This window comes from Bos grunniens, chromosome 12 (assembly GCF_055505025.1).
Source record: "Bos grunniens cultivar Pamir isolate PY7600 chromosome 12, Bosgru_T2T1.0, whole genome shotgun sequence".
Taxonomy (NCBI): Eukaryota; Metazoa; Chordata; class Mammalia; order Artiodactyla; family Bovidae; genus Bos; species Bos grunniens.
The window spans coordinates 79,250,991-79,277,686 of record NC_141176.1 but is presented as its reverse complement, the minus strand read 5'-3'; the positions used below and the strand labels follow the sequence as shown (position 1 = coordinate 79,277,686).

The 26,696-nt window shown below is 44.2% G+C and overlaps 2 protein-coding genes across 15 annotated transcripts in view; one reads left to right on the top strand and one right to left on the bottom strand.

The window, feature by feature from the left end:
* The window catches only part of CLDN10 (claudin 10), a 107,001-nt gene that overhangs the window by 66,365 nt on the left and 13,940 nt on the right, over positions 1-26,696 (bottom strand). The window lies entirely within an intron of this gene.
* Positions 2,670-26,696, top strand: part of LOC147361957 (uncharacterized) — a 40,639-nt gene continuing 16,612 nt past the window's right edge. The window contains exons 1-11 of one of the 13 annotated variants that reach the window (XR_015138406.1): positions 2,670-2,809; positions 7,240-7,363; positions 7,742-7,925; positions 8,157-8,198; positions 8,577-8,615; positions 10,632-10,805; positions 11,732-11,789; positions 11,893-11,950; positions 15,399-15,487; positions 15,880-15,925; positions 16,057-16,169. Coding sequence is in view for 8 of the 13 variants with exons in the window: in XM_086330292.1 (XP_086186418.1) it covers positions 7,350-7,363; positions 7,742-7,925; positions 8,157-8,198; positions 8,577-8,615; positions 10,632-10,805; positions 11,732-11,789; positions 11,893-11,950; positions 14,110-14,209 (669 nt within the window). In the remaining 5 variants the exon portion in view is untranslated. Of the gene's footprint in view, positions 2,810-7,239; positions 7,364-7,517; positions 7,616-7,741; positions 7,926-8,156; positions 8,199-8,576; positions 8,616-9,809; positions 10,013-10,631; positions 10,806-11,566; positions 11,790-11,892; positions 11,951-12,127; positions 12,271-14,109; positions 14,351-15,398; positions 15,524-15,879; positions 15,992-16,056; positions 16,170-26,696 lie in introns of those variants that run through there. The other 12 variants (XM_086330297.1, XR_015138410.1, XR_015138407.1 and 9 more) reach the window with 12 other exon arrangements.

Sequence of the window (26,696 nt, the reverse complement as noted above, 5' to 3'; positions counted from 1 at the left end):
AAGTTTGCAATGTGCTGAGGTGGGAGTATTTACACCACGGAGACTGGCAATCATTACAAATCAGTCCTCCATGCCTACCCCATCCCCACATTGTTAAACACGCACCAGCACACCTGGAAGATCAGCATTTTACAATCAGGGAGCTCTAAGGGTAGTTGTGTGTGAGGAGGAGAAAGGGGAACCAGGGAATGGGGCAGGAGAAATGAGCAAGGAGTCAGAGGTGGACAAAGACAGGGTGGGGGAAACCACATAGGAGGAGAGTGAGTGAGCGAGCTGGGCAAAGATGTGTCCAGAGGCGCGTGGAAGAACCTGCATTATCCCTTTAGGTGACGGTAGAGTTGCTGAGAGCTTTGCATTATGTGAGTGATGAATTAAGTTGTTGTTATTGTTTTTAATCTGGTTATATTCTGCCCCACTCCTAGTATTTTTATGAAGCTAGAAGTATTGTGGCTTTGGTGTATGGTCTGACCACCTGTCTCTCCGCTCGTTGGAGCAGATCTAGAAGAATTCTTCAAGGATTTTGGCCCTGCTTGTAGATGCTCCTGCTGTTCACCTCGGCATCAAGGATGCGATTTGGGATTTCAAGGAAGATGGAGATGCTGGAGAGAGTGCCCTCGGGGCTGCCTAGTACCTGTCCTCTCCTGTGACCAGGGAATGTGTGCCCCCTGTGGGTCAACTGATAGAAAGCAATGTTTCCTTGCCTCAAAGAGTTCACTTAAGCAAAGTGCTCTTTTTTTTTTTTTTTTTTAAATTCTGATGGTCTCTCTTTATATATTTTTAAAACATTTGTTTGGCTGAGCCGGGTCTTGGTTGTGACACACAGGATCTTTGATACTCATTGCAGCGAGTGAACCTTTAGTTGTGACCTATGGGATCTAGTTCCATGACCAGGGATCGAACCCCTTCCCCCTGCAGTGGGACCACTGGACCATCAGGGAAGTCCCATGGTAAGGTCTTCTTACTTCTGGTTAAAACAGTAAAGACATCAGCTTGTCCTTCTAAAGAGACTGAGCTAGGCTTGGCCCACTGACCCTGTCCTCACAAGAGGACCAGACCCACTTTCCCCTTTATTGAGCACAGAAGAACCACCGTGGGCGAGGCGAGAGGGGTTGAGGCTACAGACACTGGAGTTTGTAGACAGTGGACCTGAGAAGGCAGAACTTCCTCCTGAGACGGAGGAGAGAGGCAGCAGATGGATTTAAAAGCTGAGATCTCAGAAACAGGATGGACACTGAGAGAGGGCTTGAGAGAGATCAGGTGGCAGGGAGAAGTGCCCATGGGGCACCTTTCCCTCTGGAGGTCCACGGTTCAATGATGAAGTCCACCGTTTGTTCTTCATACACTGAGTGGGCTGTTCTTTGGAGATCTGTCAACTCTTCTGAAGAAAACTCATCATAATTCACTGCGTGTTTGGAAAGAGACCATTGATGTGGCAGGGGGGACTTGGGGGAAGGACAGAGATTATCCTTTCATTTTGCAGGAACACACACACACACACTCATACACACACACACACCCATCAGCAGCTGCAGAGACCCCAGGCTGTCTCAGCAGAGAAGGCCCTTTGAGAGACCAGGCAGTGAGGTTGAGTTCCTTCTACCTACCTTACCAATGATTAACTGGTTCCCTTTTTAAGAAGGGGTCTTGCCACAAGACAAGGCCTTTTTAAGAAGAGCTTCCCCAGTGGCTCAGTGGTAAAGAATCTGCCTGCCAACCTTGGGTCGGGAAGATCCCCTGGAGGGGAAAATGGCAACTGGGTCTATGATTCTTGCCGGGAGAATCCCATGGAGAAAGGAACCTGGCGGGCTACAGTCCAGGGGGGTCATAAAGAGTCTGACGCAACTTGGGAACTGAGCGCTTGCTGCTAACGAAGTTACCATTGTGTTTGTTTTATTTCATTCAAGCCCTAGTACAGGTCAACCTCACTTTGCAAACATCGCTTTGCCCACTTCCTCACTAGTGGATTTAAGAGTTGTGGCAGGAATCCAACAAACAGATGAGAGCTTTCAAATGGTACTGATTTCTCCTACTGCCAACAACCATCTTGGCTTTGCTCATGGAGCCAAAAATATCTTTCATACAAGCCACAAGGAGACTGTTGGCCTGGGTTAGAACCAAAACCAACTTCCAAAGACCATAGTATTTATACTAATAAGAGCTAATAAGTGACTTGGTCAACAACCTTGCTGCTTTCAATCTGAGATGTCTCTTGCACACCACTCTGCGTCTGAGCAAGGAATGAACCGTGTGGCTACACCGGTGGGATTGCTACACCAATGCCTGCCTTTTCAACCCTGGGGTTCTGCTAAATTTCCAGAGAAATAGAATCAGAAGATCTGATTTTACATTTCAGTACCTTGAAATTGGTGAGAATTTTCAAAAAGTGTTATAATAGTCAATGGTAATTTATGCAGATAAGTAAACAGATGCTTTTAAAGAACGTTTAAAGGTTGCACTATCTTTTGGTAAACGTGATTAGTGTTTCTTGCAGAGGATTTGTGGGAGAATTAACATATAGGCAAACAGAATGTTTTTCCTTTTCTGTGCATAAGAATGCCTGTGTGTGGCTTTCCATATCTTAACAAAATAAACTTCACTCTATTCCCCTCACTAATTACACTCCAGCAGGTGAGGCCCTGGTTAACTGATTTCCCCTGAGGGTGGGCCTTTTTAAGAACAGAGCTCGCTGGCATATTTTAAAATGTTTCCTTTCCCCATCTCCCTGCTGGAAACGTGAGATTTCAGCAGAAAAATCCCTGCTCGATTTTTCTTCAATATGTGCTGTGGGACGTTGGTCAACTTCTTGGAGGTAAATCTCAAAATATTGTGGGGCTGAGAAATCCCTGATGGTCCAGTTGTTAAGGCTCCACACTCTCACTACCATGGGCACAGTTTCAATTCCTGGTCAGGGAACAAAGATTCCGTAAGCTGTGCCATGCAGCCAATATAAATATATTATAAATATATATCTGACTCTTTGTGACTTCATGGACTATAGCACGCCAGCCTTCCCTGTCCTTCACAATCTCCTGGAGTTTGCTCAAATTCATGTCCATTGAGTTGGTGATGTCATCCAACCATCTCATCCTCTGTCGCCCCTTTCTCCTCTGCCCTCAATTTTCACATATGTGAATATATGAAATACATAGTTCGTATATATTTATATATATATATATAGTGAGGCCCTGTTATGACTGGGTTCCCTGATGTTTTTTAAATTCTATTGAAAAGTAACTAACAATGTTTTGTTAATTTCTGCTCTGTAGCAAAATGACTCTGTTGTACACATATATACATTCTTTTCCATTATGATTTGTCACAGAATATTGACTATAGTTCCTGTGCTCTACAGTAAGACCTTATTCTTTATCCATCCTATATATACTAGTTTGCATCTGCTCGTCCCGTACTCCAAATCTTTCCATCCCCCACCCTCTGTCTACCTTGGCAAGCTCAGGTCTGTTCTCTTTGTCTGTGAGTCTGTCTCATACGTATGTTCATTCGTGTCATATTTTAGATTTCACATAAGTGATATCATATGGTATTTGTCTTTCCCTTTCTGACTTCACTCAGTATGATAATCTCCAGGTCTATTCATGTTGCTGCAAATGGCATTCTTTCATTTTAATGACCGAGTAACATTCCACGGCATGTATGTACCACATCTTCTTTATCCATGCATCTGTCAATGGACATTTAGATTGTTTCCATGTCTTGGCTATTGTGAATAATGCTATGAACATACCCTGGAGTATTTAACACTCAGGTTTGTCTGTACCAAGCCCCCAGCAATTGTCAGCAACAGTTCCTGTTCTCCTCCCAGAGGACAGATTCCACTCGGTTTCTCCTTAAGGAATATCTATTGAAAATCTGGAGTTGGACCTTATGGGTCCTTAATAATGAGGAGGGGCAGGGGATGCTATGATGCTAGGAGATGAGAGCTGCAGGGTGAGTTCCAAAGAAGCACTTGCCTCAGACCTTGACTTTGACCTTTTAGATCATTTCTCAGGAAGAGCCTGACTCCATAACTCTTCGAGTGCTCTAAAAAGCTCTAACAAAGAATCTCTGCTTTTGTTTGATTACATCTAGAAGCTAATAGCTCATAACATTTTCTCTTGGTTGGCTTTTAAAAATCAGCTTTATTCTGTTTCTCTCTTTGTGTGGGTTTCGAATATGTTCAAGCGTAATATCGTCCCAATTTGAGTTTGACATTATTTTGAGACATCCCTTTTCATTCTCCAGTTTTGTTCGGACTTCCTTTGTCTAGAATTCATTCAGTGGCCTGCTTTCTTTTGAGAGAGCGATGTTTAGCAACTACTCTTGCGCTGCAAAAATGCTGAACAAGTTTTAAACACTTGGGTTTCCCGGCTGGCACAGATCCCTTGTCTTGTTATATAAAGGAACCCCCTTACCTCTTTAAAATTCCGGGGAAATATTTGTGTTGAAGTTTCTCTGTTCTAGGATTATTGGGGAAGGTAAATATGGATGATAGTTGCTATGCAGTTTAAAGATGATGCAAACAGCAGTTTTATTTACAGTGAGCAGGACCGTGTCTGCAGAGAGCAGAGGGTGAGGGGCAGGCCTCCCGCCCTCGTTGTGTGGCTGGTCTGCCCTTTGCAGAATCACAGCTCGCTTCCTGCCAGAGCTGTGGTGGTTGGCACAGAGCTCTGGCACCGAGACCAGCGGCCCCTTTTCCCTTAAATCGAGCCACACCACTTCAGATTCCTGGCACACGTTTTCAAGGTCTCCTCTTGCTGTTTGTCTCAGGGCTACTTTGCCCTAGGAGTCTGCCATCTAAAATAGAGGCTTGACATAAAAAAGAACAAAGTGTTGCCATCTGCAGTGGCGTGGAGGGACTTGGATGGCATTACGCTAAGTGACATAACTCAGATGGAGAAAGACAAATACTGTATGATATCATTTGTATGCATAATATAAGAAATACAGCAAACTAGTGAATGCAACAAACAAGAAGCAGACTCACAGATAGAGAACAAACTAGTAGTTACCAGCGAGGCGCGGTGGTGGGGCGGGGCAAGAGAGGGGTAGAGGATTGAGTGGTGGGGCGGGGCAAGAGAGGGGCAGAGGATTGAGAGGCACAAACTCTATAAGGATACACTATAAGCTAAAAGGATACACTATACAACACAGGGGATATAGCCAATATTTTATAATAACTATAAATGGAGTATAACCTCTAAGAATTGTGAATCACTACTTTGTATACCTGTAACTCATATCATCCGCTGGATCATGGAAAACGCAAGAGAGTTCCAGAAAAACATCTATTTCTGCTTTATTGACTATGCCAAAGCCTTTGACTGTGTGGATCACAATCAACTGTGGAAGATTCTTCAAGAGCTGGGAATACCAGACCACCTGATCTGCCTCTTGAGAAATCTGTATGCAGGTCAGGAAGCAACAGTTAGAACTGGACATGGAACAACAGACTGGTTCCAAATGGGAAAAGAGTATGTCAAGACTGTATATTGTCACCTGCTTATTTAACTTATATGCAGAGTACATCATGAGAAATGCTGGACTGGAAGAAGCACAAGCTGGAATTAAGATTGCCAGGAGAAATACCAATAACCTCAGATATGCAGATGACACCACCCTTATGGCAGAAAGCGAAGAGGAACTAAAAAGCCTCTTAATGAAAGTGAAAGAGGAGAGTGAAAAAGTTGGCTTAAAGTTCAACATTCAGAAAACGAAGATCATGGCATCCCGTCCCATCACTTCATGGGAAATAGATGGGGAAACAGTGGAAACAGTGTCGGCCTTTATTTTTTGGGCTCCAAGATCACTGCAGATGGTGACTGCAGCCATGAAATTAAAAGATGCTTACTCCTTGGAAGGAAAGTTATGACCAACCTACATAGCATATTCAAAAGCAGAGACATTACTTTGCCAACAAAGTTTCGTGTAGTCAAGGCTATGGTTTTTCCTGTGGTCATGTATGGTTGTGAGAGTTGGACTGTGAAGAAGGCTGAGTGCCGAAGAATTGATGCTTTTGAACTGTGGTGTTGGAGAAGACTCTTGAGAGTCCCTTGGACTGCAAGGAGATCCAATCAGTCCATCCTAAAGGAGATCAGCCCTGGGATTTCTTTGAAAGGAATGATGCTAAAGCTGAAACTCCAGTACTTTGGCCAACTCATGCAAAGAGTTGACTCATTGAAAAAGACTCTGATGCTGGGAGGGATTGGGGGCAGGAGGAGAAGGGGACGACAGAGGATGAGATGGCTGGATGGTATTACTGACTCGATGGACGTGAGTCTGGGTGAACTCCGGGAGTTGGTGATGGACAGGGAGGCCTCGTGTGCTGTGATTCATGGGGTCGCAAAGAGTAGGACACGACTGAATGACTGAACTGGACTGAACTGAACTCATATCATATTGTACACCAACTACATGTACTTCAATAAAAATAAGCAAATAAAAAAGAGGCTTGACCCTGCCCCAATGGTAAAAAGCAATATTCTACCTAAACAGCAATTAAATGTTGCCATCAAATGAGTTAGTAATTATTAATATGCTCAGTAATAATTCATATGATAAACTGGTTAATTATACAATTCATTGTCAATGCTTGGTATCGACCCATTTAATCCTCACAGCCACCCTATGAGATGGGAACCATTGTTAACCCTGTTTTATCAGATGAGGAGACTAGAGCAAGGAGAGATGGAGAAATTTGTAGGAAGTCCCACAGTCAGGGGACTTCCTTGACGGTCCAGGAGCCTCCTCGCTCCCAATGCATGGGGCATAGTTTTGATTCCTGGTCAGAGAACTAAGATCTCATATGTCCCATGGCATGGCCAAACAAGACAAAACAAAACAAAAACAACCCACAGTCAAGAAGCAGGGGGGCAGCTGGGATGGAATTGGAGTGTCTGTTTTCCAACTCAGGTGGTCTGCCTTCAGAGCCTGCCCTGGAGTGTGTGTCCCAAGGTTTATTCCATCCAACATACTACAGATGAGAAGAACAAAAGCAGGTGTTATTATGGACTGAACGTGTCCTCGCAAATCCACACGTTGAAGCCCCAGCCCTCAGTGTGATGGAGCTTGGAGAGGGGACTTCGGGAGGGAATTAGGTTTAGGTGAGGTTGGCTTCCTCTCCTGCTGCTAAGGGAGGACACAGCAGGAACTCAAACTGCCAGCACCTTTAATCTGAACTTTCCAACCTCTTGAATTGTGGGAAATAAATGTCTGTTGTTTAAACCATTTTTTTTTTTATAGCAGGTTCAGCGGACTTAATACAGAGGGGTGTGTGTGCTTAGTCACTCAGTCGTGTCCGACTCTTTGCATCCCCATGGACTGTAGCCTGCCAGACTCCTCCAGCTCCTGCCATGAGCTTCTCCAGGTAAGAATACTGGAGTGGATAGCCATTCCCTTTTCTAGAAGATCTTCCTGACCCAGAGATCGAACTTCAATTCACCTGCTTTGCAGGTGGATTCTTTACTGTCTGAGCCACCAGGGAAGCCCTTAATACAGGGAGGGTGCTCTTCAATCAGAGCGATTTGGGAAAGGCTCAGTTTGCTCCCTCCCTATTTTAAAGGACTCACAATGTCTATTAGGAGATCAAAGGCTGAAAAATTCTGCAGTTTAAGGGAAGGTATTTAAATTTGTTTAACTAATGACTTCTCAAGATTTTTGACTATGGAACACCCCCAACACCCATGAATCTTTCACGGAACACACTTGAAAGGGGCCGCAGGTGAGACTGTGTGTCTGTTTCCAGGTGGGAGTCAGAAGCTTGTGTAGCGGGAGGCTTGGCAGGTGAGCCCAAGAGGAGCAAAGCAACGCGGGCAGAGCAGAGGGCTGTTTCCAGGAGGATGTTGAGACGTGCTGCAGGAAGAAGAACCTGGACGCTCCAGAACTTGGGAAAGATGTACCATAAAGAAGAGAGTCTTGGAGTAAATCTGGTGAAAACTAACTGTCAAGGGGGAAGTATAGGGCCTGCCCTGCATAAAGGACTCGATTTTCAAAACAGAAAGGATATTCCAGTGTCGTGTTAATTTGAATATAGGAGGAGAGGATAACAAATTTCCTAGAATTACTGTGACCGTCTGCTGCAAAGTGTCATATTAATACATACTGCCCCTTAGAAATATAATCCAGGCTGATTTCCTAAAGCTGTCTTCACTTCTCTCTAGGAAATTACAAGATGTGAGATCAAATGGAAGACCCAGCTGAGCGTGAGAACAAGATCTTACTGGGACATAGCAGGACCTGATAAATCTCTGCTGAATATATTTCAAGGACAGCCAAGGGGAGGGTTAATTGCACAATTTGGGTTTTGTGCAAATACAATATGTGCACTAAATATTTTATTAAATATTGGCATATATTCCATAAATAGAAAACACTTGCATGAAAATGAAGCGTTTATTATTGAGTAGTTAGATATTTTAAATAGTTCATGCATATTGCAGAGTAGGGATGGAGGGAAGGAGGGGAGATCTTTGGGAGAAAGATGGCACATTTCAGTCTGCTGTTAGCTGAGGGGGCTTGACGAAATGGCCTTAGAGACTGCATCCAAATCTCACATCCTGACTCCTTGTTCTTCTCAATAGGATGGAACAAGTTTGGAAAAGAGATTGTTTTATTCAGAGGTAGGAACACTTAATACAGTTCAGACAGTACATTTGTAATGGGTATTTAACAGAGATCAACTGTGCAAATAGATTCAATGATTTTTTTCTTAAGCAGAAGAATATGAAGATATAAGGGCCTCCATTATTTAACACTTAGAATGTTGACACAGTAAAGGTAAGCCTCAATATAGAGAAATGGGCTCCCGATGTTCTCTCTTTTGGTTTTTTAAAAATTGAAGTTTAACAGCAATAATTTTTTTTCTTGGAATTGGAAAATTTTTAGGTTTATCTCGTTATACAGAGCAATCAGGCTGTTTTCAATTTTTGTAATCTTATATTCACCTGTAATTACAAATTGCATATAACTTTTCTCTTGTGTAAATGCTTAGACCAAGTTAGTAAATGTCATGATTTTAGTGCCATCTACTGGTGAAAAGGACAGATTAGTGATTATATGTTTAAGAACGGGGGTGAATCTACTAATGAGACACTCAGAGATTCAAACATGGAAAGGTATTTGATATTAAAGAATTATTGCTAATTATTTTTAGGTGTGATGTTGATGTCGTGGTTATGTTAAAGCATCCTTATCTTTTAGAGATTTGGGGCCAAGTCTGGCCCACTATCATTATGGGCTGTGAGCTAAGAACAGTTTTTACATTTTTAAGAGGTTGAAAGCATCCAAAGAAGAATATTTAGTGTCATAGGAAAATTATATGAAATTCAAATTTCAGTGTCTGGAAGTAAGGTTCCATTGGAGCACAGCCCTACTCATTCATTCACATTTGTGCAAGGCCAAGTTTGTGTTCCAGCAACAGAGCTGAGGAGTTGCAGAGATCAGGGGGCCCATAAAGCCTGGAAATGTATGGAAACACTCTGCCCATCCTGTCCTAGGGCTCTGCTGTTCTAAACGTGGCCTGGGAGGCTGTTAGGAAGACAGAGTCTTGGTCTCTGCTCCAGAGCTACTGACTCAATCTCCAGATCCTGGGTGGGTCCTGCTCACATTACAGTTTGAGAAGCGCTGGTGTACCTGAGAGTGTGTTAGCTTGATTTATAACTTATGAATATTTAAGCAAATAGTATGGACTTCACTTATACTCTTGACCTGGGGTCACAGATATGACTGGCAGGTCTGTTAAATGCTTCTCAAAGTGTGCTCAGAGGACCCCTTGTATCAGAATTGCATTTTTTTGGGTAAAAATGCAAATTCCCAGGCCCCACTTGAGTGGCCCCCTGGATCAGATCTTTGGGGCTGGAGCCTAGGACTCTGCATTCTGACCCCTCCCCTGGTGACTCTGATCCACAGCAGAGCTACAGAAGCATTTGTAATGGGGCGGAGGGTGGTGTGGAGAGGAGCTGCCCGGAGGGGCAGGAAGCATCAGGAAGAAGAGAGGGAGGTTCCAGGTCAGAGGAAGGTGCTGACCATGAGCTCACTCCCTTCCTGCTTCTCTCCTAATTCACCTCACAACCTGGCCTGACCCCACCCCCGGGAGCTGGCTGCAGGGAGAAGCTGCCAGAACAGGGCAAGGGTGTCCTCTTGCCGACCGTGGGGCTCTCAGGGGCTGCCCTGCAGAAGGAAGGACCTGAGTCAGGGAGCACTAGGAGCAAAGGGGCTGCGGGCGACTGGAGGGACCACACGGACCCACCCGGGGGTCAGGCTGAAGCCGCTGAGCAGGTCTTTGGGCAGGGAGACCTCCTGGTCCCGTGGGACACGGATGGAGCGGGGAAAGACTGTGCGGTTCCACCGGGGCTCAGAGTCATCTGTCAGTTAGGAGTCGCATGACCTTAAGCAATTTCCATAAGCTCTGTAGGCTTGTTTTCTTGTCTGTTGAGATGGGAATCCTAACACCCTCTAAGCTTTTGTTACATTTAAAGGTGATAGTTAAGTAAAAACACAACCCTGCAATACGGAGCAGAATAAGGGGCAGCTGCTGCTTATTGTGAAGCTTGTCACCTTATACTTCTGCACTTCCTGATGCTTGATATCATAGGCACTTGTCACTGGCTGATAAGACCAATTTCCTTAAACCCCAGGCACAGGAAGGCTCCAGTGACAGGCATGTACCAGACCTGCGGTTGGCCAGTGACCTAGAGCTCCCTGAACTTCTCTGTGCAGGAGCAACTCCTGAAGTGACTGCGGAGCTGCTCATCCTGTACAGTTACCCGGATTTTGCTCCCAGCAAGCCACACCTTGGGACTCAGGCTCAGGTTTGTGATGAGCTAAGGCGGGGCTTAGTTCACATGTTTATTCTTGGTTTTCTGTTGCCTTCCTTCTACAAGTATATTAGAGAACCATTGGAGACAGAAAACTATAAAGTGTTGCTTTTTAGAAATGACTATGAAAGCTTTTATCACTGCTATACCCTTAAGAGCCTAAGCTCTATGCTTTTTGAAATTTTAGGGAGAGTGAGCCTATGATTTCAAGATACCTTAAAAAGCAAAATTTGAACCACGTCTTCCAAATGCCATTCTTCATAAATCTATTTAGAATCAAGCTTAAAAATCACCACCAGCAAATCATTTTCGTAGCCTATGTGGCAACTGAACATTCTTCTATTTAATTTTTCAGCACTGCTTTATTATAAGACATAGGTTGCAAAAAATAATAAGCTATTTGTATTGTAAGCTGAAAAGAATGAGAATCATAGAGTAGATGTGCAGCAATCTCTTCTGCTGCTGCTGCTAAGTCGCTTCAGTCGTGTCCGACTCTGTGCGACCCCATAGACGGCAGCCTTCTGAGGATGGCAAGAAAAATAGACATTTCAACTGTGCCTTTAGATTCGCAATCAGGTTGATTGAAATAAATAACCCCAGGTCATTCACCTTAAAACCTAAATAAACAAACAAACAATCGGCCAACCAGAGGTGTAGAATTGGTATAGAATTTAAAGGCTCAAGAGACAGTTTTCTATGACAGTTAACCTGGGGTATCCTCGACTGCACATTAATGAAGTCTCCTTTATGCACAGTTGGGAAAGGCCCCTGGAGGAGGAAATGGCAACCCACCGCAGTATTTTTGCCTGGAGAATCCCATGGACAGAGGAGCCTGGCGGGCTACAGTCCACGGGGTCGCAAAAAGACACGACTGAGCGACTAATACTAATACTAAGGCGGGGCTTGTATGAAACCTCCAGGGACAACGGTGCCATACTGAAAACCACCACCAGGTGGCAGCAGAATCCAGGCGTCCAGGTGAGGAGGACGGAAAGCCATGGAAGGCCTCACAGCTGTCAAGAGGGGTGGGTGTCTGTAAGTTTGCCTCACCCTCATCATTCACCCCACCCTCCACACACAGAAACGCACGCTCCTGCTCCTGCAGAATCACCTGACCTGTTTACTGTTTCCTCGTCCAGGTACGGTCCTTTATATTTTAAATATGGCAAAGGTCAGCGGTTTGCAAACTTGGCTGCAAATTTGAATCACAAGGGGAGCTCTGTAAAATCCCAGGGCTGGAGCCTCATCTCAGTTAAATCAGAATCTCGGGGGAGGGGAGGCAGGAGTCAACATTTTTTATTAACAAAACCCCACAGGTGATTCCACCCTGCAGCCAAGTGAGGACCACAGTTGGAAGCAATAGATCTCATTTCTTCCCAAATGGCAGCTGCTTTCATCGCTAGAGGCCTCCTCCAAGAAGCCTTCCTAACTTGTCACATTTCTTCTCCCCCATCTGTCCATTCATTTGTCTGTAGTTGGGGCCAGTGCTTTCCATGTTTGAATGTACCTGTGGGTCACCTGAGCTTCCCAAGTGGCCCAGGGGTAAAGAGTCTGCCTGCCAATGCAGGTGATGCAAGGTTTGATCCCTGGGACGGGACGATCCCCTGGAGGAGGAAATGACAACCCACTCCAGTATTCTTGCCTGGAGAATCCCATAGACAGAGGAGCCTGGGGGTCTGCAGTCCATAGGGTCACACAGAGTCAGACACGACTGAAGCGACTCAGCATGCATGCACATTATGGGTTAAATTGTGTCTCCCACCCCTCAAATTCATAGAATTCCTCATCCTCAGTCCTTCAGAATGGGACTGGGAGTTGTTGCAGGTGTAATTAAGATGAGGTCACTAGGGCAGCCCTAATCCAGCTTGTCTGACTTCTGTCCTTATGAAAAAGGGGGCATTTGGACATGGGGGAACACCAGGTGAAGTGAAGGGCAGAGATGGATGGTGGTGCCTTGTCTCCAAGCCAAGAAACACCAGAGATTGTCACCAAATTAGCAGAAACCCCACTCCAGTACTTTTGCCTGGAAAATCCCATGGATGGAGGAGCCTGGTAGGCTGCAGTCCATGGGGTCGCTAAGAGTCGGACACGACTGAGCGAATTCACTTTCACTTTTCACTTTCATGCACTGGAGAAGGAAATGGCAACCCACTCCGGTGTTCTTGCCTGGAGAATCCCAGGGACGGGGAACCCTGGTGGGCTGCCGTCTATGGGATCGCACAGAGTCGGACACGACTGAAGCGACCTAGCAGTAGCAGCAGGAGAGACGCAGGTCATCACGGCCCTCAGAGGGAGCAGCTCCCCGCCCCACCCTTGATTTCAGACTTTTGGCCTTCCAAACGGTGAGAGATTGAATTTTTGCTACTTAAGCCACCTAGTCCGTGGAGCTTGTCATGGCAGCTCCAGGAAACCCTGCAGTTCCCAAAAGAGAGGGCTGGTCCTCACTGAGGCCCAGATGCTCTTCTTTCTCACCCCTCGCTTCTCCCATCAGGGGGCTTCCACAGCCACTGGGATGCCCCCTGGCCCCATATGTAGAGGGTGCGGGAGGCAGGGAGCAAGGGGGCCCTTAAACCCTGGCCCTGAGCTGCTGCTGCCCCGTCTAAGCTGTGGGACACAGCCAGTGACTCACACACTCCTGCTCACACCACGAGATGCTGGTGTGTGTGTGTGTGTCCTTAACCGCTTAGCAGATCTAGTTCACCCCAGGCAAGCCCAAAGCCAGGGGACCTGTGAGGTTTAACACTCCTCACAAAGACCCTGACCTGTGCTAACGTGTCCCTGGGATCCACCAGCCTCATCCTTTTATCTCCTGCTTGAGCTCAGGATCATGGTTTCACCTGTTCCACTCATCAGCCTCCAGACAGGCCTGGCCCCGCCCCGCCCCAGCCCCGCCCCCACCTTTATCGCTCCCATCACCAGAACCATCCTCCCAAAAGGCAGATCCCATCAGTTCACCCTCCTCAGGACCCTTTATCAGTCTCTCTGATGCCTCCTCCATCCCTGATCACTTTCTATGAACTCTTTCTCCCTTCCCCCACCAGTTCCACTGAGACACAGACCACTGTTCGTGAGCCTCCTGCCCTTTCCGTGCACGTGGCTCCTTCTTCCTAGTCTCGCAACCACTCCATTCCCTGCATGCGGGAAGCCCAGGCTGACCTGCTCTCAGCTCCCCAGGACTGCTGGGGGGGGGCATTCCTCTTCAGTGAGCTCATCACAGCCTCTTCTAACCCCCCAGTAGAGCCTTGTTTTACTGCATCATGTTACGCTACTTCCTTTGTATTTCTGTTTCCTCCCCTAGTGGGCGAGCCCCTGGAGGGCAGGGATTTGTGTCCTCCAAAGCTGAACAGCTGGCTCCGAGCAGGGCTTGGGCAGTTTTTGTGGAAGGAGCACATCAGTGATTCTCACAGTGTGGTCCCTGGACCGCCAGCAGCAGCATCACCTGGGAACTTGCCACAAATACAGATTTCCCCAGACCTGCTGAGTCAGACTCCAGGGGTGGGGCTCAGGTTCACAAACCTTCCAGGTGATTCTAACGCACACTCAAGTTGGAGATCAGCTAAATCTAAAAAATGAGAACTTCAGGAAATAGGATGTGAAGGGAACTCGCTCTTAGTATTCAGCCTCGACTCAGCCGTCACAGGGTGGTGCCTGGTTGACAGAACTCTTCCCTGGTCCCTGTCACTTGGGGTCACGGGGTATTACAGCCGCCTGGGATGCCCATGGCCCATCTCTTCCTCAGCCCTTGTTGTATCATCGTGTTGTGGTGCATCCCTTCCCCAGCGTGTTGTTAATATACATGAAGATCTCAGGTGTGTCCTGAGCAGAAGCCCAATGCCCAGGGAGCCCTGGATTCTAAACACCATGGTCAGTGCAGTCAGCCTCCACTGTGAGGCTGGTCATGGTGCGCGTTTCTCATCCACACTCTGAAGTTAAAAATACTTTATCAAAAACAAAAGCCCCACCCCCTAAAAAAAAAAAAAAACACCCACCACAACAAAACTCAGAGATACAGAGAACAAATTGGTAGTTGAAGATATGGTGGGTGGTATGAAATGGTTGAAGGTAGTAAAAAGATACAAACTTCTAATTATAAAATGAGTCATGGGGATGTAACATAGAGCATGGTGACAATGGTCAATAACACTGTATTGTGTATTTGAAAGTTGCTAAGAGTAGGTCTTAAAAGTGGTGATGGATGTTAGCTAGACTTATTGTGGAAATCATTTTGCAATATATCCAAGTAGCAAATCATGTTGTACACCTGAAACTAATGTTTTATGTCAATTATGCCTCAATTGAAAAGCACTGTCAAATAAGTTAGAACGTTATTTATTGCCTTAACGTTTTGATTTTGACTGTAGAGATGTGTCTCTTCTAAAATTTAGTCTAAAGGTGTTAATGGGGTGGGTTTTTTTTGTTTTGTTTTGTGTTTTTATTCCTTAATTTTTGTCTCTGGGCTCTTGGATGTATTTGTTGTGGTTAATATTTGGTGTTTTAAAAAGACAGAACATAATTTTATGAGTTTATGGAGGGTTGTGTGTTATTACTGCTTTTCTCCAGGCCCAATATCATGCCTGCCCCTAATAGGTGCTGAGCAAATGTTGGACTTTACTCAGTGAAAAACCCTGACGGTATGTGGAAGAAGCTGCGGAAGGACTCCTTTAGGACTGAAGACGGTGTGCATAGAAGGGATTGGGAAGATCCCCTGGAGGAGGGCATGGCAACCCACTCCAGTACTCTTGCCTGGAGAATCCCATGGACAGAGGAGCCTGGCGGGCTACAGTCCATGGGGTCGCAGAGTCAGATATGACTGAAGCGGCTTAGCACACAGGCATGTAGCCCATCAGAGGGTGAGGGGATAGGGCTCCACCACCTGAGTCCTGCCTCCTCTCCTGCTTCATCTCCAGACTCTCTCTCTCTCTCTCCAGCCTGAGCTCCAACGTGTCTTAATCCCTTTCAGTTCCTCGAATCCACAAACCTCTCCTTTGTTCTGACCTTTGGGCCTGTCTTTCCACTGCTTGGAAACCCTCCTCTGTCTTTTACTGACTGACTCTTACTCTCCTCTCAGGTCAAAAGTGAAACATCGCTTTGACCAGCAGGACGCTTCCTCCTCTGTGAGATGAACCCCACCCCTCCACCCCGACCCAACCCCCTTCCCCCGCTCCTGCCCTGGCCCCTGCCCCAGCCCCGGCCTGGGCCCAGACTCTCCTGCGTCAGCTCCTTCCTCCTCTCCTTCCTCCTTCAGCCTGGAAGAGCAGCAGCTGTGTCTCCTCCAGGGACCTCAGCACGTGTCTGGGAGCCTGGGCACAGGAGGGCTCAGTACTTGGTGGGTGACTTTGAAAGCACCCAGGCTGTAGGTGAACAACTTTCCGAGTCCCAAATTTTGGAGTCCCCTTGCTTCTGTTTCCCCCTTGGACTAAGGAGTTAGCTTCTAATAAACTTCAGATGTGTGCAGGGAGGTATCAGAGTGAGGACACGTGTATGATTTAAATAGAAGTCAACTAGAGAGAGAAGGAAGGAAAGAACTTGCTAGATCAGGAAGAGCGTGGCTGACAGCCAGTTGCTGTGATTTGCACAAAGCCTGTCCTGTGTGTGTGAAGGGGGCTCCCAGAACGATCCTGCCATGGAGACGTTCCCCTAGGGCTCACTCTGGCTGGTTCTCTGATATGTTGAGGCTCTGAGGTCAAAGCTGTGAGTGGAAACTGAACTTGAGGAAGACACAAGTTGTGTCTTTGTATAAATAGTTTCTACTCTCCAACCCAAATAAGCCACTTTAATAGAAACGTCACACAAGTTATAGTGTCCGAATCTCTCATCCATTCTCAGGGTTACAAAGGATGTGGATATCATTGAGTCCCATCGCTCGACCTCTGCAGAAATGCCCTCTGCAGGTTCTGATGATAACTCACGGCCTTCCATCCCCCACTTCACTAACTTACAAGGCAGCCAGTTCCTTAGTTGGAGAATTTTGTTTATTGGAAAAAATCTGTTAGCCCAGTCCATGGTTGTGATTTATTGAATTAGATAAACACAGACAACATTTACTACCCGGACAGTAGAAATTACTTTTAAAGTAATGTTGTGTTGCTTTTTGGTAAAAGTATGGGAAAGTTGTCTTAAATGTTTGAGAATCTCCTGTTTTAACTTTGTACCAAATACATGTTTTCTCCAGTTTATTACCGGTACAGGGGGAAAAAGTAGACAATAAAAGCCATCTTGCTATATACTCGGAGCCAATTAGGAATATCTGCCAAATGATGGAGGGCAGGTGCTTATAAACATTGATCGTTTTGAGTCTTGAGATTCAAGTTTCCACTGGGCCTCTGCTCATTGTGAAAATTCACACAGGGGAGCAAGGGAGCAGGGCAAAGTGTATGGAGGGTGAGGGCAGGCTGCTTTCTGGTTCTGTCCCTGCTGCTAACTAGCTGTGTGATGTCAGAGAGGTTAATAGACTCTGCTGGGCTTAGTTTCTGCCTCTGCAAACTGAAGTGGTTAAACCAGGTGACCTGTAAGTTTCAGTAACAAGCCAGCCCTCCGTGGCTCTAGGACTTTGTACTTGCCTCCAGAAGACCAAAGCCTCACGAGTGAAATGAACTCTCAACCAGTTGGGAAATTGATAATTAGCAAGGTTCTACCTCCTACTAAATATAGCTGGTTAAGTGAAAGCAATTATTGCAGATATAACTATGTGCATATCCTTTCCTGAATTAGCAGAAACTTGAGTTAATAAATAGTTGATTACAGCACTGAGATCATAATGGCTCCAGATTGTGTCATTTCTGCCTCCAAAGTTAGCTAAAATTCTCTTCAGCTGAACCTGAACTTCTTAAATGCTTCTATTTTTAAACCACACTAACTGGACTGTAGACATCCCCGGTGGCACAGTGGTAAAGAATCTGCCTGTCAATGCAGGAGGCACAGGTTTGATCCCTGGGTCAGGAAGATCCTCTGGAGAAGGGAATGGCAAGCCACTCCAATGTTCTTGCCTGGAAAATTCCATGGACAGAGGAGCCTGGAGGGCCTACAGTCCAGGGGGCACAAAGAGTCAGACATGACGGGGCACAAAGAGTTGGACATGTCCGAGCACAAAGTCAAGCCAATTAGATCATTTAGTTCTACTTGGGTACATATCAAGAAAGAAAACATAGATTTATTCCTAAGTATTTTATTCTTTTTGTCCCAATGGTGAATGGAATTGTTTCCTTAATTTCTCTTTCTGTTTTCTCATTGTTAGTGTATAGGAAGGCAAGGGATTTCTGTGTGTTAATTTTATATCCTGCAACTTTACTATATTCATTGATTAGCTATATGCGAGACAGCAAAAGAGACACAGATGTAAGGAATAGACTTTTGGACTCTGTGGGAGAAGGCAAGGGTGGGATGATTTGAAAGAATAGCACTGAAACATATTACCATATGTGAAACAGATCACCAGTCCAGGTTCGATGCATGAGACAGGGCGCTCAGGGCCGGTGCACTGGGATGACCCCGAGGGATGGGATGGGGAGGGAGGTGGGAGGGGGGTTCAGGATGGGGGACACATTGTACACCCATGGCTGATTTATGTCAGTGTATGGCAAAAACCACTACAATATTGTAAAGTAATTAGCCTCCAATTAAAATTAATTAATTTTTAAAAAAAGAAAGAAAAGATAAAAAAAAAACAATCCCCAAACTGCAAAGAAATTTCAAATGGTTTTCAGGAGTTTACTTTTTAGCATGATTTCCACCCCTGCCGATATTATGACTTCTGATACAGTTATAAAATAATAATATATTTTGCCACAAAATAAAATATATAGTTTTCATTAGGAACCAAGATTTTCAGTGCAAGAAAACAGTGATATACAGATCAAATCAAAGAGGTAAAATAAAAACCCTGTAGCTTAAGTTTGATTTAGAAATATTAGTAAGAATACATATGTGTTTTCTGTTTTTTTAAAAAATATTCTTTCTAGTTCTGTCTGTTACAAAGGCCTAGATAGCTTGACTAACCCATAGCACCAAACACCTTTAGCATCTCAACTATGCTACTAAATAACATTTTCCACTAAAAGGAACAGAGCTTCTTGGAGAAATGGTTGATCCAGGTCACCAAGGATGAGCCCGGAATGTCTTGTCACACCAACAAGCCACGATCGCTTGTTGGTATGACAACAAGATTTTGCCCCAAAGACTTAGGGTCCAAACTGAAGAAATAGAGATCTCTGTAGGCCAGAGATTATACAGTTTCGACACGAAATGGAAAAAGATCTGCAAAGGGTTGAGGCACAATGAATATGTTAAAAATCTATGAGTTCATGTAATTATCCCCCCACCCCCAACACACACACCTTTGAAGGAAGCTAAGAATTCAACTTTCTATTCTGAAAACTGGGAAATAAAGAAAAAGGAAAAATAATTGCTCAACCTTTTTCCTGAAAAATTATACTGAAGTTGTGATTGAAGGATAACCAAATAGTTTATGAACTAAATTTCTCCTTTTAGAGGAATTTGAGCTAATAAATGAAGAGGGATAATAGAATTGGAATATTGCTATTTTATGGCCTCTATTGAACTGATGGATGAAGGCAAATGGTTTTCAATGACTTAAAAGATTAGGTGAAACACAGATAGGAAAGTTTACAATAAATGGAACAGGCTATGACACCAGAACCCACCAATGATTCTTAGTGTGGCTTCATGAACCTCTTGATAAGATGCAGTGAGAGCTCACAACACCACTTATGAAGCCTTCTTCACAAGCAAAGCAAGACCAAGCAAATGAACATGATGAAGTCAGCCTAGATCTTATGACCGTTTTATAGGAAATACATCCCCTCAGGAATACAATTAAAAAAAAAAAAAAACAAGTATGGGACATTCTACAGATAAATAGCATAAAAAAAAGAGAGCGGGTCCAGAACCTATAGATGAAAAGAGATTTAAGAGACACACCAACCAAATGCAATATAGCAAATATAGGGGTCTTGCATGCTGCTGCTGCTAAGTTGCGTCAGTTGTGTCCGACTCTGTGCGACCCCATAGATGGCAGCCCACCAGGCTCCCCCGTCCCTGGGATTCTCCAGGCAAGAACACTGGAGTGGGTTGCCATTTCCTTCTCCAATGCATGAAAGTGAAAAGTGAAAGTGAAGTCGCTCAGTCATCTCCATCTCTTAGAGATCCCATGGACTGCAGCCCACCAGGCTCCTCTGCCCATGGGATTCTCCAGCCAAGAGTACTGGAGTGGGGTATGGAGACCGATTAAAACAAATCAACTGTAAAAATGATAAAATTATGAGGAAATGAGGTCTATTTAAAACATTGCTTGGAGATCTGATGGTGTTATGGAAAATACTGTAAACTGGGAGAGGTGGCATGACATTTATGTGGCTATGCTTTTTTTTAAAAAAAGGTTTTTTCATGTGGACCATTTTAAAAAATAACTATTTATTTATTTATATTGGGCTGTGCTGGGTCTTTGTCGCGGTGCAGACTTTAATCTCGTTGCTGTGAGCGGGGGCTGCTCTCTAGAGGTGCAAGGTCTTCTCACTATGGTGGCTTTTCTTGCTGCAGAGCGTGGACTCTAGGGTGCACGGGCTTCAGTCATTGCGGCTCCCCAGCTCTAGACACAGGCTCAATAGTTGTGCCATGTGGCACATGGCCTTAGTTGCTCTGCGGCATGTGGGATCTTCCTGGATCAGGGATCGAACCCATGTCTCCTGCACTGGCAGGTGGATTCTTTACCACTGAGTCACCAGGGAAGCCCTGTGACTATGCTTTTTAATGCCCATATTTTTTTTTTTCAGATATAGGCTGAAATATATGTGAGTAAAATAATTTTAATATCTGACACTTCAAAATAATTCAGGAAGGGTGGGAGTAAGGGTGAGGAGTAGAGTGGATATAGAAAAAACAAAAGTTGCTGTGTGTTGATAATTTTTGGAGAGTAGAATATGAGAACACTGGAGCTGATTATATTATTTTCTCTATTTTTGTATTTTATTTTCATAATAAAATTTTTTACAAGTAAATGATGTTTTTTCAAATGCTTCTCCATTTTTAAGGTACCATTCAAAACCAATTCCTTTTTTGCTATTGCAAATACACTCATCTGCCTCCTAAACTACATGTTTTTAACTCTCTTTATCTTATAAAGAGAATGCTTGTTTAGGTTGTTATTTACTTGTAGTGATTTAAAAATTTTTATTGAAATGCATATTCTAGTAAGTAATAAAATGCAGATACCCTCTATTTTGACAAAGTCTTCCATAATCAACTCCGTTCTATGTGGCAGACAAACTTCCAAAGTATAGAAAAAATGAAATACTTTAAAATCCATTTAATGAGACCAACATTACCCTGATAGCAAAACCAGACAAAGACATCACACAAAAACAAAAACTACAACCCTCAGAATGGGAGAAAATATTTGTAAATGAACCAAACAACAAGGGATTAATCTCCAAAATATACAAAAAGCTCATGCAACTCAATATCAAAAAGCAAATGACTTAATCAAAAAATGGGCTGAAGATCTAAATAGACGTTTCTGTAAAGAAGATATACAGATGGCTAAAAAGCACATGAAAAGATGCCCAACATCACTAATTACTAGAGAAATGCAAATGAAACTACAGTGGGGTGTCACCTCAGATTGGTTTGAATGGCCGTCATCAAGAAATCTACAAACAATAAATGTTGGTGAGGGTGTGGCGAAAAGGGAACCCTCCTACACTATTGGTGGGAATATAAACTGGTGGAGCCATTATGGAGAACAGTATGGAGGTTCCCGTAAGAAAGTAAAAATAGAGCTACCGTTTGATGCCACAATCTCACTCCTGGGTGTAGACCCAGAGAAAACCATGGTTTGACAGGATACATGTATTCCAATGTTCACTGTAGCACTATTTACAATAGCCAAAAATATGAAAGCAACCTAAATGTCCATCGGCAGAGGAATGAATAAAGAAGATGTGGTACATGTATACCATGGACTATTACTCAACCATAAAAAGGAAAGAAATTGGGTCATTTGTAGAGATGTAGATGGACCTAGAGACTGTCATACACAGTGAAGTAAGTCAGAAAGAGAAAACAAATATTGTATATTAATGCATATATGTGGAATCTAGAAAAATGGTATACATGATCTTATTTTCAAAGCAGAAAGAGAGACACAGACATGAGTAAGAACAAATATATGGATACCAAGGGGGAAAGGGAGTGGGTGGAAGGAATTGGGAGATTGGGATCAACACATATACACTATTGACACTATGTGTGAAATAGGCAACTAATGAGAGCATTCTGTAGAGCACTGGGACCTCTACTTAATGCACTGTGGTGACCTTAATGGGAAGGAAGTCCAAAAGGGAGAGGATATATGTATATGTGTGGCTGACTCATTTCACTGCACAATAGAAACTAACTGTGCAGGAGGAGAAGGGGACGACAGAGGATGAGATGCTTGGATGGCATCACCGACTCAATGGACATGAGTCTAAGAAAGCTCCAGGAGTTGGTGATGGACAAGGAAGCCTGGTGTGCTGTAGTCCACGGGGTTGTAAAGAGTCGGACACGACTGAGCGACTGAACTGACTGACTGAGAAACTAACATGACACTGTAAAGCAACTATACTCCAATAAAAATTAATTTTAAAAATATCTAAGTGAAAAAATAAAAAAGTAAAATCATGACTTTCATGCAAAGAATAAATGGTCATTATTAATCCATGAGATTTTAAAATAAACTGTTATTAATTCATGATGGAATCAGTAAGATAATACAATTAGTTTTTATAGTCCGTCCCTGACAAACTCCTCGCTATCGCCGTGAGCAGGATCGTTTGCACTGCTGTGAGCAGCAATCATTTGTATCTCCATTCGTTTTCTACAAGTTAACTGCTGCCTTAACAGAGCTGTAAAACAACCTAGTTAAAAGACCAAGGTGCTCACCTCGGCAGGATAAAACAACTCTGCAAACGATCATAATCCAGCATTTCACTGAAGTGATATTCTGTAGCTTCTCTCGCCCTTTCAGCGTCTTTCACAGCTTCTCCCTTCATTTTATTAACATCTCCCCATTCCGTCTTCAGCCCCATTCCGTGCTGCCTTCCTCCAGATCACAAGGACTCCTAGACTTGGGGGAATGTTCCCTGTGTGTATTATGGACTGTGGGAAAATGCTTGTACATATTTTATTAAAATGTGGAGGAAAAAAGGCTGACCTAGTGAAACTGTTAAGTGCTACATGGACATTGCTTTATAAAGAGCAGGTTCTGTTCTTCTGTGTCTCACAGAGGAACAGAGAATTCAAGCATTTGTACTGTAGGAGGAATAGTTAGCTTTGATTTAAACTGTGGCACAGTGTGAAAGAGTGGAAGGAGCACTCAGGCAGAATTCTAGAGAGTTAATCATATGACGAGAAAAACCAAATAATTTCGAGATGGGAGTGAATGGTTATTAATGGGGATGAATGGGGAAGGAAAAAAGTAAAGTGGTTTTTTTGCATAAATAATGGTCTTGAGGAGTGTCCTTTCCTGTGGAAACTGCAGACATCTCCAGGGATGAGGATGTGACTAGGAATCAGATCTGCCAGGTTTAAGGTACAGACCTCCTCAAGAAGTGGGCAAATGCGTAACTGACAACGATAGAGGTGGACAGGAGATGGGTACAGTGAAATGCTACCTGAAGACAGAGGAGCAGCTATGGGACCGTGACCACATGAGGAAGGCTGGAAAAGGAAGTGGTTTGTAGGGGAATATGGTGAGTTCCGTTCAGGACCTACTTATGACCTGGTAAATTCTTATCATATATTTATGTATATCAGCTCCATCTTTCTCTTGTTCCCACTTTGCTTCAGTCTTCCCTTCAAGTTTAAACCTCTCTTGAAGAATAGAAAGAGCTTGGTTTTCTTTGATCTGACCTCACGACCAAGCAAAATGCCTTACACATAGAAGATATTGAATGGATAGGTGAATGGATGGATGGATGGATGGATGGATGAGTGGATGAATATTCAAATATTCCTGAGCAGAGATTTCCCTTTGCTCCTTGGAGTTCCTTAGAGGAAAGTGGGTCAGGAGGAGAGCAGAGGTTGGAAAAGGCTTGTGATCTTTCCAGACAGATGTAAAAGATTGGAAAGAAGAGTTGGCAGACCCTAAAAATAAGTTGTGTTTTGAGAAGTGAAGAGAGAGAGTAAAGACAGCTAGATTGTCTACTTGGCATGAAAATAACAAATGTATTTTATACTTATAGAATGTGAAATTAAAATTTAACCTTGAATGACACAGAAATTTACTGTTCCTAATGTCATGTTAAGTAAACGCCATCCCAGTTTTGTTTTTATTTTTTTCACTGGTCTCTAACTGCTTGGCCTGGTGCGGTCATTTTTATTGCTCTAGATGGCACCTGTTTTCTTGTCAAAGCAGAGTCTTTCTGCTAAGTCATCCTGAAGTCCAACTTAACTTGCAAAATGTGTTCTGTAATTAAAATTGCAGGATGTTTTGGATTAGAGGAATCTTCTTTCAACCAGACCCGAGGTTAGCGAGAGAGTGTGAGGGAGAGAATTCCCTCATCCAAAACAAACAGAACATTTCACTGGATTAATTTTCAACTCACTGGGAGATTCTTGGTCCAATTTGCTGAAGATTACATGTAGTTTATGATAAAGAATATTGTGTATCTAGGGACTTCCCTCATGATCAGTGCTTAAGACTGCACTTCCACTGCAGGAGACCCAGGTTCAATCCCTGGTCAGGGAACTAAGATCCCATGTCTTGTGTGGTGCAGCCAAAAAATAAAATGAATATTTTAAAAATTGTCAAAAAAACCACTACTGTGCATCTTATTTCTATTTATAAATTGTGTGCTATGTATTCCTTATATCAGTGCATGCTCAGTTGCTCATTTGTGTCCGACTCTTTGTGACCCCATGGACTGTGGCCTGTCATGCTCCTCTGTCCATGGGATTTTCCAGCCAAGAATACTGGAGTGGGTTGCCATTTCCTCCTCTAGGGATCAAACCTGCATCTTCTGTGTCTCCTGCATTGGTAGATAGATTCTTTACTGCTGAGCCACCTGGGAAGCCCTACATCAGTAAAATCTATCATAAACATACATATGTATTTACATGTGCATATATATATATCTTTATATCTTTATTTATACTTTATCTGTACTTTTTTGGGGCACTGGTTGTTAACATTTACCAACACACGATTGTCCAAAATAAAAAACATGGTGGATGGTAATAATTGTCATAAGAGGGTTGCATGAGGCTGTGGAATCCCTGGGAGATGGGGACGCTGTCATGGGCTTCATGGAGGCGATGAGGACCAGTGGAGACTAGAGGCAGAAGAACTCGAGGGAAGCATTTTTTGGGAGGCCCTTGGCTTTGCTTGTCCTGCTGGTCCCTGGGGGAAGAAGGGACCAGTTACAAGGGGGCTGCTGCCTGCCTGAGGTTGTCAGTGCTGTGTTTTCTGGAACCCAGGACGAGAGTCAGCCTCTGAGAACCACAAAACATTGCATGAGAAGACACGGTGCACTCAGGAACTATCGACGCCTCTAGAAACAGCAATGTGCATCTCCTTCTGTGGCTCTAGGGACTGGTCAACACAGAACAACCTGGAGAGAGAATGGCCTAGTCCCACTGGCAGAAAAAGCCAACCAGCCAGGGGTTTCTGTTAAGGGGCATTTTTTTTTTCAACTGGACTTAAAGGCTTGGAATTCAAACTTTATTGTGACATGGGGGAATGGAATTAGGTCCCCAAATGTCCTTTTGCATTACATGTAACTGTGACATGTCCTATGGAGTTTGTCTTCAATATCTATTCATATTGACAAATTTTCATGGGAGTCAAGCTTTCTGAAGAGCACTAGGACCCTGACATCATCTCCAGGCCCCCTCCCATCCTTCCCTCCTCACACACACCACCCACTCTGCTTTCATCTCCCCTGAACAGCTAAGATGAGGCCAGAGTGTAGAAAGGACAGCACTTCCCTTCCCACCCTGCCATCAACCCCATAAACGGGTGGGGAGAGTGGACGAGGAGCCTGAACAGCAGTGTGGTCTCAGCATCAGCCTTCTTTAAATCGTTGGAGAGGAGGACCAGGTCTTGGTCCAATGTGGCCCCAATGCTAAAACCTGTCTTGCCTTGGCCGTCCCAGCTGTGGTGTCTCTGTGGGAAACACCTGCCCATAGGTGAGCTGAAAGTGTCACCATCTTGGGGCCCTGGGACAAGCCTCTCTGCAGTTGACATAGGGAGGGAGAGGGAAGGAGCCAGGTGGACACAGAGGCTAGCAGTGGTAGAACATGACCTTGACGAGAAATGCAGGTGCTGGATTTCTAGGTGGGAGGAGCTTGTGTGCATTGGGAAACTTATGCCTAGGGGTCTTTTCTAGAAGCCTTGTTGCATAGAAAACAAAGTGTGTTCATGTAGAGGAAAGGCTGATGGTGTCTGAGGTGGAGCAGTGGTGGTGGTCATGGGACTTGAGCCCTGCTGAGGAGAATCCGTCTTCTCCCCCGAGACAAGAGCAAGTAGGAGATGAGAGCGTTGTAGGCATTACCAGGGAGCTCAGAGATATTTAGGGCAGGGGTCCCTGGAAAAGTCTGGAGTTTCTGCCTGGATTCCATTCGAACTGGGGGCAGAAATGTGAAGATTTAGCATTTGTTTCCCTAGGCTGGTGTAGTGTAGAATATAACTTTTACACATAAGAAAAAATATATAAGATAGAGATTAAATAGTAAAAAAAAAATTGCATGCTGATTAAGGGAAGAATCAAGATTTGTACATAGGAAGAGAAGGGCTCTCAATTAAGTTAATAAAGATAATTATAAATGTTTTTTAAGAAGCTAAGAAAGCACAGTTCAGTTGTGGGGGTGGTGTGTGGCCAGGCAACAGAG